We start from the raw sequence: 15,281 nt of genomic DNA on the forward strand, positions 1-15,281 counted from the left end.
GAAAATTAAACTGAGGAAAAGCGAAAAACAAGAAAACGTGCACCTTTTCCTCTCACCAGCAAACCCAGGGGAGGAAATTCGACATTAGCCGAAAATACGTGCCATACAAAAACACACATCCGTGAGGCCAAGAGCAAGACGGTGGGCAACAGTCGCTGGTAGAGTGAAAGAAAGTTAGCGGTCCGTGACAGGTTTTGCAAGTGAGCACGAGAAAGGCCACGATCATTGTGCGATATCCGTTTTTAGCGTCGTGAGTGTAGACCGGGTCTTGAGGTGAGAAGATTTGTCAGTCAGGACAGTCGATCGGTAGCATCGCGTTGGAGGATACTTAGGTTATTCTGGTCGTGAGTCTACACGGTGACAATTGATCGTTTGACGGACGGCGGCAAAGCGTTGATCACGGATAAGAAACAATAGCCATGGATAATTACAAGAAGAAAACACCCGGCCGGGTGCAGCATCTGGAGTATACCGTAAGTAGTAGCGAATGTATGGAAATGTTTGTTTTTCACGGTGGTTTCAACGGTGCGCTGTAAAATAGTGTTTATTTGCGAGCTCAGGTGTTGGTTTGCAAGCTGATAAGTGTAAACAGTGGAGGTCTGGTGTGGAAAAACGAATCGCTATATCAGCTTATATATAGCAAGTGGGCGACTTAGCGCTCACATTGTTCATAGTGGTTTCATTTACCGGCAGTACCGATGTGTCTCTAGTTCGAAGAATTTTTAACATAAGATAACCATCAGCGAAGCGTTGATCGTCATGCGCTTACAGCAAATCCGGCTCGGTACTTCTTCCGAAGCAGGGCAGATCACGTTTAATGGGTCCCGTAGAGGCGCGTATGTTTGTTTAAATTGTTTGAACTGCCTCACCCAAGGGCGCTTCTCGCTAACTGAGACGATTATTGCAGGAAACTCAACACGAGTACGCGGCATGTTCTGAATATGCATAAATGCTTTGGAAACGATGTCACCCACTAGTGGCTTGGAAGGTTAAAGGCTTGCACTCCACGCTCATTGTCTCACGCAGTCTAGTGAAACGTTTTTGTCTCCGTTTCATGAAGGTGTTGCGTTTTTGTGGGTTGGAATCTTTCCACTCCGTAAAGAGAGATGAATTCGTGGCACTACTTAGGAAAAGTACCGAAGCTAAGCTTAGAAATTCATTTTGCAACATCAGTGTCCGAGGGACCTTTGATTGCTATCTATTGATGATGGGCCATAAAAGTTCATTACCGGTACCAGTGGCGAATGTGCCTACCGATGCGTATCTTATCCAGAGTGTCTAACTGCAATAATGTGTCTACATCAGATCGGAAGTAAGCTTCAGTTCAGAGTGTCTAACTGCAATATTGTGTCTACATCAAATCGGAAGTAAGCATCAATTTATTTTGATTTTGCTTAATAAACACAACGGTGGAATAATATACAACTGGTTCAAATTATAGGATTACCTTGCAGTAGCTCCATGTAGCTTCCCGATGAGACACGATCGGTCAGCTCGGGGAAGGGCACTTCCTGTGCCAATGTCATTAGTAGGCGAATTTCTCGCATTTCCGCCTGTTCGAGGGAACTAGCAAATGTCACACGGTTCGATAGATAAGAATCAATGCACGTTTCTACGCATTCATGAAATACGGTGGGGTCCGCATTCCTTATCGAGCAGAATCGATTGATTGAACGCTGATAAACCTCTTCAATATTCGAACCAAGCTACAGATGAACGAACGCGGGATACTTAATTGGTGCAAAAGAATGCTTGTTTTCATCACTGTTGCCATTTTAGGTGCAGCAGTAGTGCAGTTGCAGTAAGCGAGTTTGGATTAATAACCGCTGCTGTAGTTAAGATGAGTGCTTCCTACTGACTATCCATGCTCACCCTGTCCAGGTGCGTTCAGGTTGAAGGTGATTTTAAATTACTCGTACATCCACAATTGTGATCGTACAAGTCAAGCCATTAGTTACGGTTCATGCGTTCCTTTGGCACCGGCATTACGGATGCAAAGCAAAGGATGGCATTCAATGTTTGTGACGATTCAGATTGAGCCGGTTTGCTTTCGTTCTGGGTGGGATAAATATATCGTCAGAAGTGTCCCTTAAAATTATGTAATACCATTTGTTCTGTGTGGATCAGCATTATCGTACGGCAGAATAATGTTTGGTGTCTGTTTAGTATATTTATTACCCAAACGATCATTCCGTTTAGCGCTGGGGTAAGAGTACTGCCATGGTGGGGTAAAAATATCACTAACGCCGGACTATGGTAGACGAAACGTAAATAACGCTTTTCACCAAAAATAGCATTGTACATGACAGGCCTCCTGCATTCTTGTTTTTCTTGCTCTCGCGAATCGGACATTAACGTACGCGGGATGACGCACAGATCAAACGTAAGTTCTGTTTTGTTTTCTGCACGTCGAGTCCATTCGTCCCACTCTGCTGATCGGCACCGGGCTACGAATACGAGCTTTTCCGATGCGTATTTACCGCCACATCTGACGCCGACGCCACATATTTGTTGCGGTTTTGAGCGTTGAAAAAATCCTTCCGACGACCTTGCACGCCAGAGATCGCAAATCATCCGCAATCGGTACAAAGGACCGGGTGAAAAATCTGGGAAAAGCAGGATAAAACGACGTACACAGGCGGCAGAATTTATGAGTTGCCTATTTTTAACACCAAAAAGTAATACCGTTTTCTCTGGCACGTCACTTTGTAGTACGGGGCACGAGATAAGCACGTTGGCCGAATCGCCCAAGTTGATCGCGTTTTGTGGGAGAGAATCAAACAATCATTCTCAATCGGTAGCGAGGTAGGTTCGTCGCTTTGCAAAACGCAAATCGCTAATTACAGTGTGATGCATAAGGTGACCAGTGGCAACATGCACTTGCACAACGAGAATCCCCGAAACACACAAACGTGGATGGAACCCTTGTTCTAACCCCTGTGGTCGAAAGGCTTGCATCAGAAAGAGAGAACCACATTAAAGTAGAGATGCTAGGTGTCAACTTGCAAATTGTAGTTCGTGATGATATCCTCCAGCCCCGAAGGGGATATCCCTTCAGAGGATGTCAATCAGGACCGCACAGTCTAGCCGGCAGCAAAACGGGACGTGGGGAAGGTGATAAGATAAATATCAAATTCCCCTTGCGTACGATACTTTACTTCTAACTTCTAACGTTGCACTTCCACGTGGAGCGGGAAGCAAACTCCAATCAACTTCACTCCACGTGCGCTGTAACATGCGAACGATTTGCAGGCAATCAGTTGTAGCAGTCGTTTAAATTGTTTATTCCAGTTCGTGTTGCTCATTCCAGCGTGTTGGCCACATTGTGCGAGTTCGCCGAGAGCGAATTGCAACTGTCTGCATCGATTTACTGCTTCATTCATCGAAATGTCAGTAATTGAGTAACTGTGCCATTTGTAATGGTTGTATACGTTTCGTTCGTCTCAACCTCTGGGTTGTTGGTTGTTAAGGACGTTAGGGTACAATCAGATAGTGTTGGATTTTTTTGTTCACCTCACTCATCCTGCCCGAATTTCAATTCCAGTTGTATGTGGTCCACAATCTCTGTATCAGTTTCCAGAAGCAGTGTTATTTTTTTATGACTCTTCTATGCCAAACACCAAACTACGCCGTTACTTTTCTTTGATGGCGGCTGTCCACGTCGTGCAATGTTTTATATTGAAAGTGAAACCATTCCGCTTTTCCTTTCCCTACCATGCCTGCCTCACTGGGGTACAAGTTGTTGTGGTTATGGCAGGCACGGTACAAGAGCAAGCGTCCCTGTCCGTTTTTTTTCCTGTGTGGCAAATACCTTGGAGCGAATGTGTCTTGATTGCTATTGATGATAGGGGGTGAGTTCCAGGAGTTGGAGTTATGCTACACACACACAAGAGTCGTTCGGCAAGGTCATGGTATGGCGCATTATATTTTTCCCCAATTCCAAACGGAGGGGAAATTTACTCCGGAGAGAAGGAATGAACTTTCCTGCTTACCCTAAAAGTCTATAATGTTGGTCAACGACGGGGAGAGTTGACGATTGACTTCTTAAAGAGTGCACACCGCGATCTTGTTCAATTTATTTTTTATTTTGCGTGTTTTTTATTTGAACCTGAAAACATACTTATGACTAAGTTTGAATTCTTTTATCGCAACACAAATACGAAGCAATGTCGATGTATCCAATTCACAGGTTCAAACAAAAACATTTCAAAATTGAGGTATTCTTATCAGCCGCAACCTGAACGGCCGGCCCTACTAAATGGCGCCTATGTACATAGTACTGTCCTTCTTCTCAATTAGATACCTCTGTGACATTGAAACGCTACCGTATCGTGACGAAGCAAACAAAACCTACATTTTGTCACCCTAACATGAAGTCGGCCACGGAGATCTTCGTATTAAGACGCATTTTGTTCACTCAGTGAAGTTTCTGTTTCGATGACAGGAAGGAATTAAGTTTGGTAAAATCGTATAAACTAAGCCATGCTGCAAAACCCTTCTAAAGCGTCTGCTTCCGGGTGGCCCACAAATGCCCCTTGTTCGCCACGATGTCGCGCGAGCATCTACCGAGTGGTCGGTTAGGACCGGATTGCCTAACAACTTTACACTTCGCACGTGCGACTTGTGAGGCCGCTTCAAACCGGCTCGCTGGCCGGTAGAAAGGCGGAATGCATAGGCGAGACGCAAGTCCGCGACGAGTGCGCGTTATCAGAGATTGAGAGCCACCTGTAATTTAACCTTCATGTTGTGTTTTTTTTTGTTCACTCATCACTCCAACCAGTGATTGAGGTTTTCTAGCCCCATATCCTGTGCTGGGGCCTACAACATGCTGGTACTTGAGAGTGTGGAACACTTTACACCTATCGGCTTCGGTTCAATAATTGGTTCCCATTGGCGATGAAAGAGGAGAAAATTAGTGGCACAGATAGGGTAAATGTTGAGATGGTGAGAGGCGCTAAGAAGGAGGGTCAGAATCGGTGTGCGCAAGTTCTTAATTAGATAATTGATTTCGATACCAGGAAGGAGCCCTGGGAAGGTTCTTTTCCATCATGCATTAGACGAAGGCGATCCAGACGATGATTGGTACAATGTAAGTAAGCGTCTTACGCAATGTGCAATCATGTGAATTACATGATATCTGTTACGGCAAGGCACTTAGTCACTTATATGTCATAGGCGATAGATTATTACTGTTAAACATTTACTTAAGATATTGAAAAAGAGCATCGATTATCAAGAATCACTTAGGAAGTAGAATGTTCGCTAATACTTAACGCCTGCCATAAAACCTTTCTATCGGCGCATTTGTCTGACTGGGTTGTAAAAACAATGACCCGGTTTGTAAATGCACATATTAATTGCACAGTCAGTATCCAGACGGCGGGAATGTGGGTTTCATTTTCAGTGCGCTTCCTTCCGCAAAAAAGGTGCCAACACTGCACACCCACTTGAACCCGAGCTCCAAATGGCACAACACAAGAGCTGGCAAAGGAATGAAACAGGAGGAAATGTGAACTTAAAGTTAAGCACCTTTTCGGTGTTAAAAACTTTCCTATCACATAACGTTCAGACGTTTCGGCTTGGAATGACAACGGAATTCTCAAGGTGTTGCCTTTATCGATTTTCATTTTCTTTACCAGGTTTTATTAGCGTAAGGTGTGGTTTGTCATTTGTTTTAAAACACATTGGAGGAAATAGCTCATGGAAATTGTTTGCGATAGTGTTACAAAAATTTGCTGATTGTAATAAATGCGATAGGAAACAAGAGACGAGAATGTGGCGTGTTAGTTTTGTGAGCTGGTCCAAAGTTTGTAATCTTTTTCTAGTGAACCTGTCAAATTCTCGACATAATGATTCTTCAAAGACTAGAATAGTTTTGAAAACAAAGTAACAATGAGTACCTCAAAATTGACTCGAATTGCGCATTGAAGTTGATCTTATTCAGCACGTTTATCTCCACATGGAGTAGCCTGCATTATAAAATCCCCGACTGATTGTACTCTACTGTAGGAGGGTTGAAAGAAACAGTGAAACGTTCTTGAATGAGGTAAATCAACCACTTGTGCCGTGCTTACCAGTTCAAACCGGCTTGAGGCATATAATTGCCGTTGTTAAAGCGATTACTTTAACTCCTCCGGCATGCGTCTGGATATACGGATAATTATTGGCGTTATTAATATGCCCTAGGAGGAATAATCGGTCACGTCATAGGTTTTTAGCAAAACAGCGAACAAATAACGAAACTTATGAATAATACGCGAATCATGACAATGACACATAGCTCCAGGTATGAGGCTTTATTTTTTTGGTTTTTGCCCCAGAAACCGTCACCAATTTGAGTAATCTGGAACAAAACTTTTATTTCACTATTAATAGTTGTGCTGTTGCGAAGTTTTTTTTTTTCAAATGCAATAGCCATGTTCATCAGCCACGTGCTTACAAATGAGCTATTGTTTAGCTGTTTAGAATGTGTGTATGTATACGCCTCAAGCGATTGCGGAGCGGAAAATGGTAATTCAACAGTGAAGCGTGTCGTTGTGGTTATTTAATCTTTCCAAATGGTGTTAATTTCATGTGCAAGTGAGACATTTCTACGATTTTCGAAGTACCCTTCATTGATCGTGAGTGTTCCAGCGGTGCAACAATGTCACGAACGTTTGCTCAAGCGCGTTTGATCTTCCGGCAGCTAGGTGGTCGAGAAATTGCACTGAACGAGTGCATTTGTACCCACGACATTCGCTTTGCTGAAGGTTTGTCCAAATGAATGGGAGATATTTTCTTAATACCCTACACAACCTGCCTACTTTCACCATTCACTAGACCTTTCGTGCAAAACGCATAACACTGCATCCCATTCACCTCTCTACGATCATTACCGAACGGATGTTGGCAGATTAGCGAATGATTTATAGTATCTTAAAGCGAGGTGGCCCGAAAAACAATAGCATGATTAATTAAAGCATCCTTTAAATAACGTAAACGCAGGCACAAACAGTACCATCGCGCTTCGCCATTGGCATTCCAAGCATTCGCTTCCTGTCAATAGCCTTCGATGAGGGCTATTTTTGCTTGTGCTTCAATCGACGAAATTGGCAATCCGTCTTCATTAATTGAATCTCGAGCGGAACAGATTTGATCGTTTAATAATAAATAGGCCCACGTACCACACTCCCAACCCATTTCGCATTGTGATGATGCTGCGTCACAATCCTGTGGCGCCAATGGATAAACAATTATTGACCGGTTCAGCTGGTGAAGCGTGTTTGACGATCTTCAAGAATGCGTGTTCCAGCAGCTGCCTTACGCTGATCAGTGTACGATCAATGGGTGGTGAAAATTGAGCGAACAGAAAAAAACACAACAAATGCCCACATATTTGTGGCACCAGCTCAGCGTAGCAAATAAAGATCTTTCTATGGTGCGACATTGGACGGTCGTAGGAGTTTTCGCTTCGTACAGTTAACCACTGGCTGTAGCAAATATTCCAAATTTAGATCACACATCAGGGCGAAACGCGTCGTTATGTACGTGACGATTGGGACGCAACGCAAAATACCAACCAGAACCAATCATCCAACCCCAAACGCCGGTGACACAGGATGCATGACACTTTGTCCTTACATACGAGATGGTATCAAATTGTCCATTCGGTGACCAGCAAAGCGAACACTGCATGGGACAACAAAGTTCTCCCAGTAGTGTCATGGTTTGCTGCATCCCTCGGCTGTATCAGCTGCGGCGATAAATGCAAAGAGGAGTGGGCACGTGTAACACGAATTTGGTTGAGGGATTTTCAATGTCTCCCCGATATTCGTATTTTAAACTTGACACAATCTTGTGTCAAGATCTGCTGGCGATCTTGAGACACGAGTGCACGCGATCGTTCCGCGATCCGCCTTCCGACGCCTTGATAAAAGCAAATTAACCTAGGGCCGGATCACGTCGTAGCAAGGAATTAACAAAGCGACATTTCACACGAGCACGCGACATTCGGTGCGTTAAACATTACCGAGCTGATCACCGACCGGGCGGTTTTCAGAGTTGCCATTTTTGTTTTGTTCACCGCCTTTTTTAAAAATAAACATCCCAAACGCAAGCGCGTTGCTTTATTGACTTTTGCAATGCGGAAAAAGAAACGAAAACCAAATCAGTCTGGTTCTAAACAGTTTGAACTGGGCATGCTGTTGGTGCCGATGGGCAAAGCGCAGTCAACGCACTCAACAGGAGGTTCGGTTTGTTTACATGTCGTGTACAAAAAAAAATCCAAGTCTTATGCCATGGAACCTCACACTCAGAGATGAATTGATCCGAGAGGAATGTAGCTGATGTAGTTCGCCCCCAAATGTATCTATCGGATCAAGCGAAAATGCGAACAAACACGTGTGCGTTCTAATGCTTCCTTTGCGTGTGGGTCTCGTAGACATCGCACGTGCACATTCTAGATGCGTGCAGCATTGCGCATGTGCTCATTGAGCAACCACATGGCTCACAATGATTTCGGATGAAGTCAGATCAAGATCTCGGCAAGCGTCCGTAGCATCCACACCCAAACGGAACGTGCCTGACCTAGATTCCACGACACAGGCAATGCATCGAGCAGCCTGCGCGCCGAATGTGATAGAAATTCTTCTTCGAAGTGCAGGTGATAGATGCGCTTGCGCTACATTATTAGTTGTTGAACTACCGCCAAAATACGCATCTGTATTGGGAAACAAATGCATTTCAGTAGGGTATACGGAACGATCGTGCAGCCATAGACACAATCGAAGGGACCAGGGAAGGTCGAGGTCAGATTACGATGACGTTTCAGCAGACTAAGAAACTGTAGTGGTTTTGTGCAAATACACATTGCCCATAGGTTTGACTTCCGAGCGTTACTCTGTGATACTCGACCCCCATTTCCGTAATCTTGCAATCATGTTAATGAGATCATTAACCTCAAATCAGATGAATTATTGTCGCTACATGCGTCGGTCTTACAGATAGAAAATAGATCGGAAGGTTGTGACAATGTGCAAGCTAACGTAGCCTGTGCATGCCAAAATTATTCATGGTCAAATGCTTAAAAGTGAAAAACACGGTATTTGCTAGACATTTTCCTGGGTTAATGTCCGACAATGATCCTTCTCGTGGTAATTATTATACAAAAAGAAACAGAGCTGTGAAAAGAATTTTGAGGTAGCATGCTCTTAATTCTTAACGACCTTCGCTAATAAATCTTAATTAAATTTAAATATAACTCCATCACAATCTCAGCATTCTAGAAATCCTATTATCAATCCAAGTAGGCTTATAAAATCACAATGGCTTTTCTCATTTTGGGGGCAGGAATAGAAAAACCTATCGTGTTGTTATTCCAAATTTAGTTATTCAATTTCAACAAATTTAAAGTATCGATTTCGCATTTGGCAACTTTGAATCTATTCGCATTTATAAATTGGTACGTTGTAATGATTTGGCTCTTCTAACCTTTTAACTTGTTTACCTGCAAATTACAGCAAATACGTCCGCAGCTCACCGGAGGTAGCAAGTCCGAGCTCACTGGATACATTTTCGGTCGTATGAAGTCCGAGCTAAACGATGTACCGGCACAGACGGCCGCCGGCTCCACCTTACCCTTGGTGGACCTGATCAAGGATGACGAGGAGGCGGGAACGTACAACCCGTTTGAAAACCGCAAGGTGACGCATCCGACAACTGACATGGAAACGTTGGTCCATCTGCTGAAGGGCTCGCTAGGATCGGGAATTCTTGCCATGCCCTTGGCATTCGTGAATGCCGGGCTGTGGTTCGGATTGGTCGCCACGGTTGCGATTGGTGCGATTTGTACCTACTGCATCCATATTCTGGTGCGCTGCTCGCACATCTTGTGCCGGCGCGCACAGCTACCTTCACTGGGGTTTGCTGATGTCGCGGAGGTTGCGTTCCTTGCCGGTCCGGAGCAGCTGAAAAAATACTCTCGGCTTGCCCGGTTCATCATCAACCTGTTCCTGGTGATAGATCTGATCGGTTGCTGCTGTATCTATATCGTGTTTGTGGCGACCAACCTGAAGCAGGTAGTGGATCACTACACTCATTCCTACTGGGATGTGCGCATTTACATCCTGATGTTGCTGGCTCCACTGATCCTGCTTAACCTGATCCGTAAACTGAAGTATTTGACACCGTTCTCGCTGATCGCCAACGTGCTGATTGGTGCTGGTGTTGGAATCACGCTGTACTACATCGTCACCGATCTGCCAGCTCTGTCGGAACGTAAAGCTATCGCTGAAGTTCAGCATATGCCAATGTTCTTCGGCACTGTCATCTTCGCGCTGGAGGGTATCGGTGTAGTTATGTCGCTGGAGAACAACATGAAGAACCCGCAGAACTTTATTGGATGTCCGGGTGTGCTTAATACCGGAATGTCTGTTGTGGTAATGCTGTATGCTACTGTTGGCTTTTTGGGCTATCTGAAGTATGGAGAAGATACCAAGGGCAGCATCACATTGAATCTTCCGGTAGAGGATGTGTAAGTATACCTGTAATATGTAATATAGCAAGCGGTTTACTAATTTAGTTCGATTTTTGAAAATAGGCTGGCTCAAATGGTAAAGCTCATGATTGCGGTAGCCATCTTCCTTACCTATGCGCTTCAGTTCTACGTGCCCATGGAGATCATCTGGAAAAACATCAAAGGAAACTTCAACGAGCACCAGAACGTTGCTGAGTACACCCTGCGAATTGGCCTAGTGGTAAGCAGCTAGCTCAACATTGTATAATTGACAAACATTAACCTTCGAACCATTTTTTCGCAGATCCTTACTGTTATAATTGCTGCAGCACTGCCCAACTTGGGACCGTTCATCACACTCATCGGGGCTGTGTGTCTGAGCACACTTGGTTTAATGTTTCCCGCTGTCATTGAGCTGGTTACGTTCTACGAAAAGCCCGGCTTCGGACGATTCAACTGGATCCTGTGGAAGAATGTGTTTCTCATCCTGTTTGGTGTGGTCGGTTTCGTTACCGGCACTTACGTCAGTATAGTGGAGTTCTCGGAGCATCTCGAAGAAGTGTAAGGCCGCCGACATCCGTCAACACCTTTCATCCCACTCGAACTCCCCTGGCGTGGCGGGATACCGTGCATCACAGCGCGACACATGCCGTGTGTTCTGGATTCTGCCGTCAGCTGCATACTTTTTGTAGGGTAGATCCGCGAAATGCGGCAGCCGTAGATGCGAACGACTTGAGCCCGAGTTTCCGCACCGGAAGTGCATCTGATCATCGGCGAACTGCTCCGATCGATCGATGCATTTGGAGCAACGGATCTGTTGCAGAAGGTTGCATCACACATCCGACCGCTCTCTGGTATTCTTTACCGTCTTCATCAATTGTAGGATCTCGTTGTATCAATGACGTCGTTTTAGTTGCGCTAGCAGGTCCTTGCTGCGTAAGCGTGCGCTTCCTTGTGTTAACTTTTTGAATTTCTTACTTTAATGTCATCATACCGGTACCATGTTAACCTATACTAGCTCCCAGTTAACTGTCGTTTTGTTTTCTCACACTATCCGGGTTTCTTTCGAAACCAATTCCATTTTCACCACAAGACCCCTGTCTCATTACTTCCTTGTTCGTTATCGTTAAGTATGTACACACGGTCCGAATCTGATTCGGAAAACCATATCTGCGATAGAATGCGACGGAGAAAGGCATAGCTGGTGTATCTTTCGTGTACACGATACGCACTGTGCGGATCGAATAAAACCATGCCCCATATTAGGACATTTAGGAACGCTGTAGCCACGTTACACGTTGGAAAAAAATTAATCAACCTTGTAATATACGCGTGCCACAGGCGCCATTGCAGTAGAATAATCTCACTAGACTTGTTTACCGATAACGTACACAAAGGAATGGGTGGATGAAGCTTCGCATGGTTAGCCACCGAGAGTCATGTGCCCAGTGTTAAATGGACAGGAAAATGTGATGTTGAGTGTTGCTGTAGCATGTAAGAGATGTGTTCAGGCTCAGTGTCACACTGGTCGGAATGAATATTTATCTACTGTTTTTAACCTACACACCCTAAGGGCGTAACGTGCGTGAGGGGAATGTTCCTAGCGGACTTTGCACCGGAGAACGTTTTGCCATTACAGTTTTAGTACACTTAGTAACTTGCTAATCGATAAACATTGTAAATGTGACAGTTCCTGAGAGCTGTTAGCATAACAGAAATATTTCTACCTTTTAAAAAGACAGTAGCAGCTGGAAGATTTACAACAAACTATTCACTTTAAACCGAAACATGTCAGCCGAAAACAGTCTTCCAACGAATATGATATACTGGCCGCAAGCACAAAGTAAACTCGTATTTTCATAGCTAAACAGTTCTACCGCAGCAGGTCTTATACATAGTAGAGTGCATTGAAATAGTTGTTTTTGCAAATGACTACGTAGTGTAATGTGTAAGTGCTATTCTAGACGTATTAGTAGTTCGCTGTAAGTAATGACATTATGCTTTGTTCAAATTTTCCGAATGAATATATCATACGATTCTTTCAATAAATTTATCGACTTTTACATGTCCAATTTATTTGAGAAGAAACTTATTATATCTTCAGTATATCACCTGTGTGTGTATGTGAATGAAACTCATTGATCGCAAAGAATGTAATAAGGACGAGGAAATTGAATCATTGTATCGATGTATTGAATCATTGTCATTGATTGAATGTATAGACTTTTGCGTATCACATGGCGTGGAAGTGCAAATTTGTTTTAGATAGAAATTTTATGCACTTGAATACAAAAAGTTAAAAAAATATCCAAACCAAAGTTAATCATACATCACAAAACGTTCGAATTAAATTCAAACCATTAATGTGCTCTGCGGCTGTGCTCCTGTGTTAGCGCCACCTATATGTCATTATAAAAAGGTCTTCTACATCTCATTGCCGGAGCATGTTCGCAGCATATGGCCTCTTCAAACACAAACGAGCAAACCACGTGTACAGTCTTTTCCCGAGTTAGGCGAATAATGCGTGCCAGAGAAATTCGCGTAACTTAAATTTTCACGTAACTCGGCTTCCCTTTATAATATCGTTTATAGTTAGTATTCAGTGATCGATTTCTTCTTTTCACGTCACGAAGCACATTAATTATTGATATATTTCCGTTAATTTCGATAATTAGAGTACATTTTTACCAAAAGCAATGTTTTTAATATCAAAATGTCACGAATTTTTGGGAAAATTTGAACTATGACAGATACAAACTTCAATTCCGCAAACAAAATTACACAAATTGTCAAAATTTCGGGATTCGCGTATCTCTAATTCGCGTAACTCGGGAAAATACTGTATCGATTTATGTTCAAAATGACCATTATATGCTGGAAGCATATTTAACAATTTTTTAATATAAATTTCATTAACGGTAGAGTCAGCAACCAATCAAATACACGTTGTTTATTAATCGTATTCCCGTGCAGGCTATACTTTTTTATGGGAATATTTTTACATACTGTAAAAGTAGTATCTTTTGTTATATACGTCGGATTGATGTAAAAAGTATGATAAAGCTACGTTAGATTGTTGTCCTACTGTTGAATTTTAGTTCAGAATTTGAAAATTCTGCTTAATTATTTTGCGTTGCAGTTGCTATCAAACAGGATATGACGTTTCAATCAGTTTAAAATATGAAAAACATTTCAGAAACTCGTAATAATAATTCGTAAATATGTTCCTTTTGATTGCTAAAAACACCTGTTTACATTCATTCTTGAAGGTACTGTAGACGATGTCCTGAAAATTTCAGATGATGTCGTTAACTAGAAAACTATTACAGAAATGCGGACTTTAATTCACTGTGAAAAGGCTTAAAACATTGCAAATATAAAACAAAATAACAGGTTTGAAATAATATTAGAACCGTCACTATATGGCTCAGATAACGTATAAACCGGGTTATGAAATTCATTACTTCTAGTTACCCTTCGGAGCATGATAAATGATCATCGATCTTCGACATACGACATATACACATTCCCAGCTCAAATATATTAGAATACGATCACTTCAAGTCACAGTGCAGGAAAAGCGGAGAAACATTAAATCGGTAATGTTTGTGTTGGACTCTAAACCTTCAACCGCTACGTTGTGACCTTTCTCGATTGCTTCTGTTATGCTACTGCACCAGCACGATGCTTCAAGCTCCGTGCATGCTGCTTTCCCTTACTCTTCCCTTAATGTTCCAGCGATTCGCAGAACCTTTAGACGCAACCTTGCCACCCTTTTATGTATTGTGAAAAATAAGTAATCACATTAGTTAAGAAATGCAATAGCCTTTCTGACCATTCCAACATACCTGGAAAAATCACTTTATGTAGTAAAAACCACAATAAAATGAACAGGTCAAAGCATCAATTTACTATAATAGAGATGATATCCTTCAGGAAAAGCATTCCCCTTGGTACCATACTGTAAATGGAAAACAAATTGGAACATTTCTCCCCTGGATTTTTCCCAACACCTCATCAATAAACTCCGCGGGAATGAGAAATAAAATTAAGTTAATTTCGCCGAATGTAAGCAGCTCATTAAATGCCGAATTTATGCATCATAATTTACTTGATAAGTCAAGTAAGCACCGAATGATCCACAGAGGCCAGAAAGGTTTCCAGAAGTTAAGACCTCCGCTGAGCGAGGATCACTGCGGGTGAAGACGTTCGGTAAAACCCGGTTGGCAATGATCTAGCAGCAGTGCGGTCACTTCCACATCCTCAGCACGGTTCGAAGCCACACACGCCGCCAGTATATCGATTCGGTTTAATTTTATGAGTCAATTTGTATGCTCATGAACAACCGTGCCACGCTTCGAACGAGCGCGATGGAAATCGTACAAGCCGTCGGCGGCGGTTGTTGTGGTCGCGGTTGTGGGGCTGGCGAAGCTTTCCATTTTATCGCTGTTTGCAGTTCGCGATCCTGTTGTGCCCGCGATCATTTCCCTGCGGTGATAGACGGTCGGTCGGTCGGCTGACTGACGATTGGGGACGCTCATTCCAGCCTCATCAATCGTTTGATCTTATTTGATCGAGTCGTCCGGGTCCACACTTTGCTACCCACGGTCAAACTGTATGGTCGTTTAGACCATATCAGGAACGATAGTGCACTTGGTTCGTAGTGCCAAAAGAAGCTAAGCCCAAATCGTCGCCCAACGATGCTAATTCGATCGAAATTTCCCACCGTTACGAGATCGATAGCTGAGGCGAAGATATCAGATCACCAGAACGGACACGATGGTTCTTC

General features: G+C 43.2%; 1 protein-coding gene across 1 annotated transcript; it reads left to right on the forward strand.

Annotated features, from left to right (window-relative positions):
- The first annotated feature begins 419 nt into the window (after positions 1–419).
- On the forward strand, positions 420–11,137 carry LOC128715842 (proton-coupled amino acid transporter-like protein pathetic). Its single transcript, XM_053810760.1, has 4 exons — positions 420–473; positions 9,498–10,510; positions 10,577–10,733; positions 10,797–11,137. The coding sequence occupies exons 1-4, from the start codon at positions 420–422 to the stop codon at positions 11,055–11,057; spliced, it is 1,485 nt and encodes a 494-aa protein (XP_053666735.1). The 3' UTR covers positions 11,058–11,137.
- Positions 11,138–15,281: the final 4,144 nt, after the last annotated feature.

Source organism: Anopheles marshallii, chromosome 3 (genome assembly GCF_943734725.1).
Source record: "Anopheles marshallii chromosome 3, idAnoMarsDA_429_01, whole genome shotgun sequence".
In the NCBI taxonomy this organism is placed as follows: Eukaryota; Metazoa; Arthropoda; class Insecta; order Diptera; family Culicidae; genus Anopheles; species Anopheles marshallii.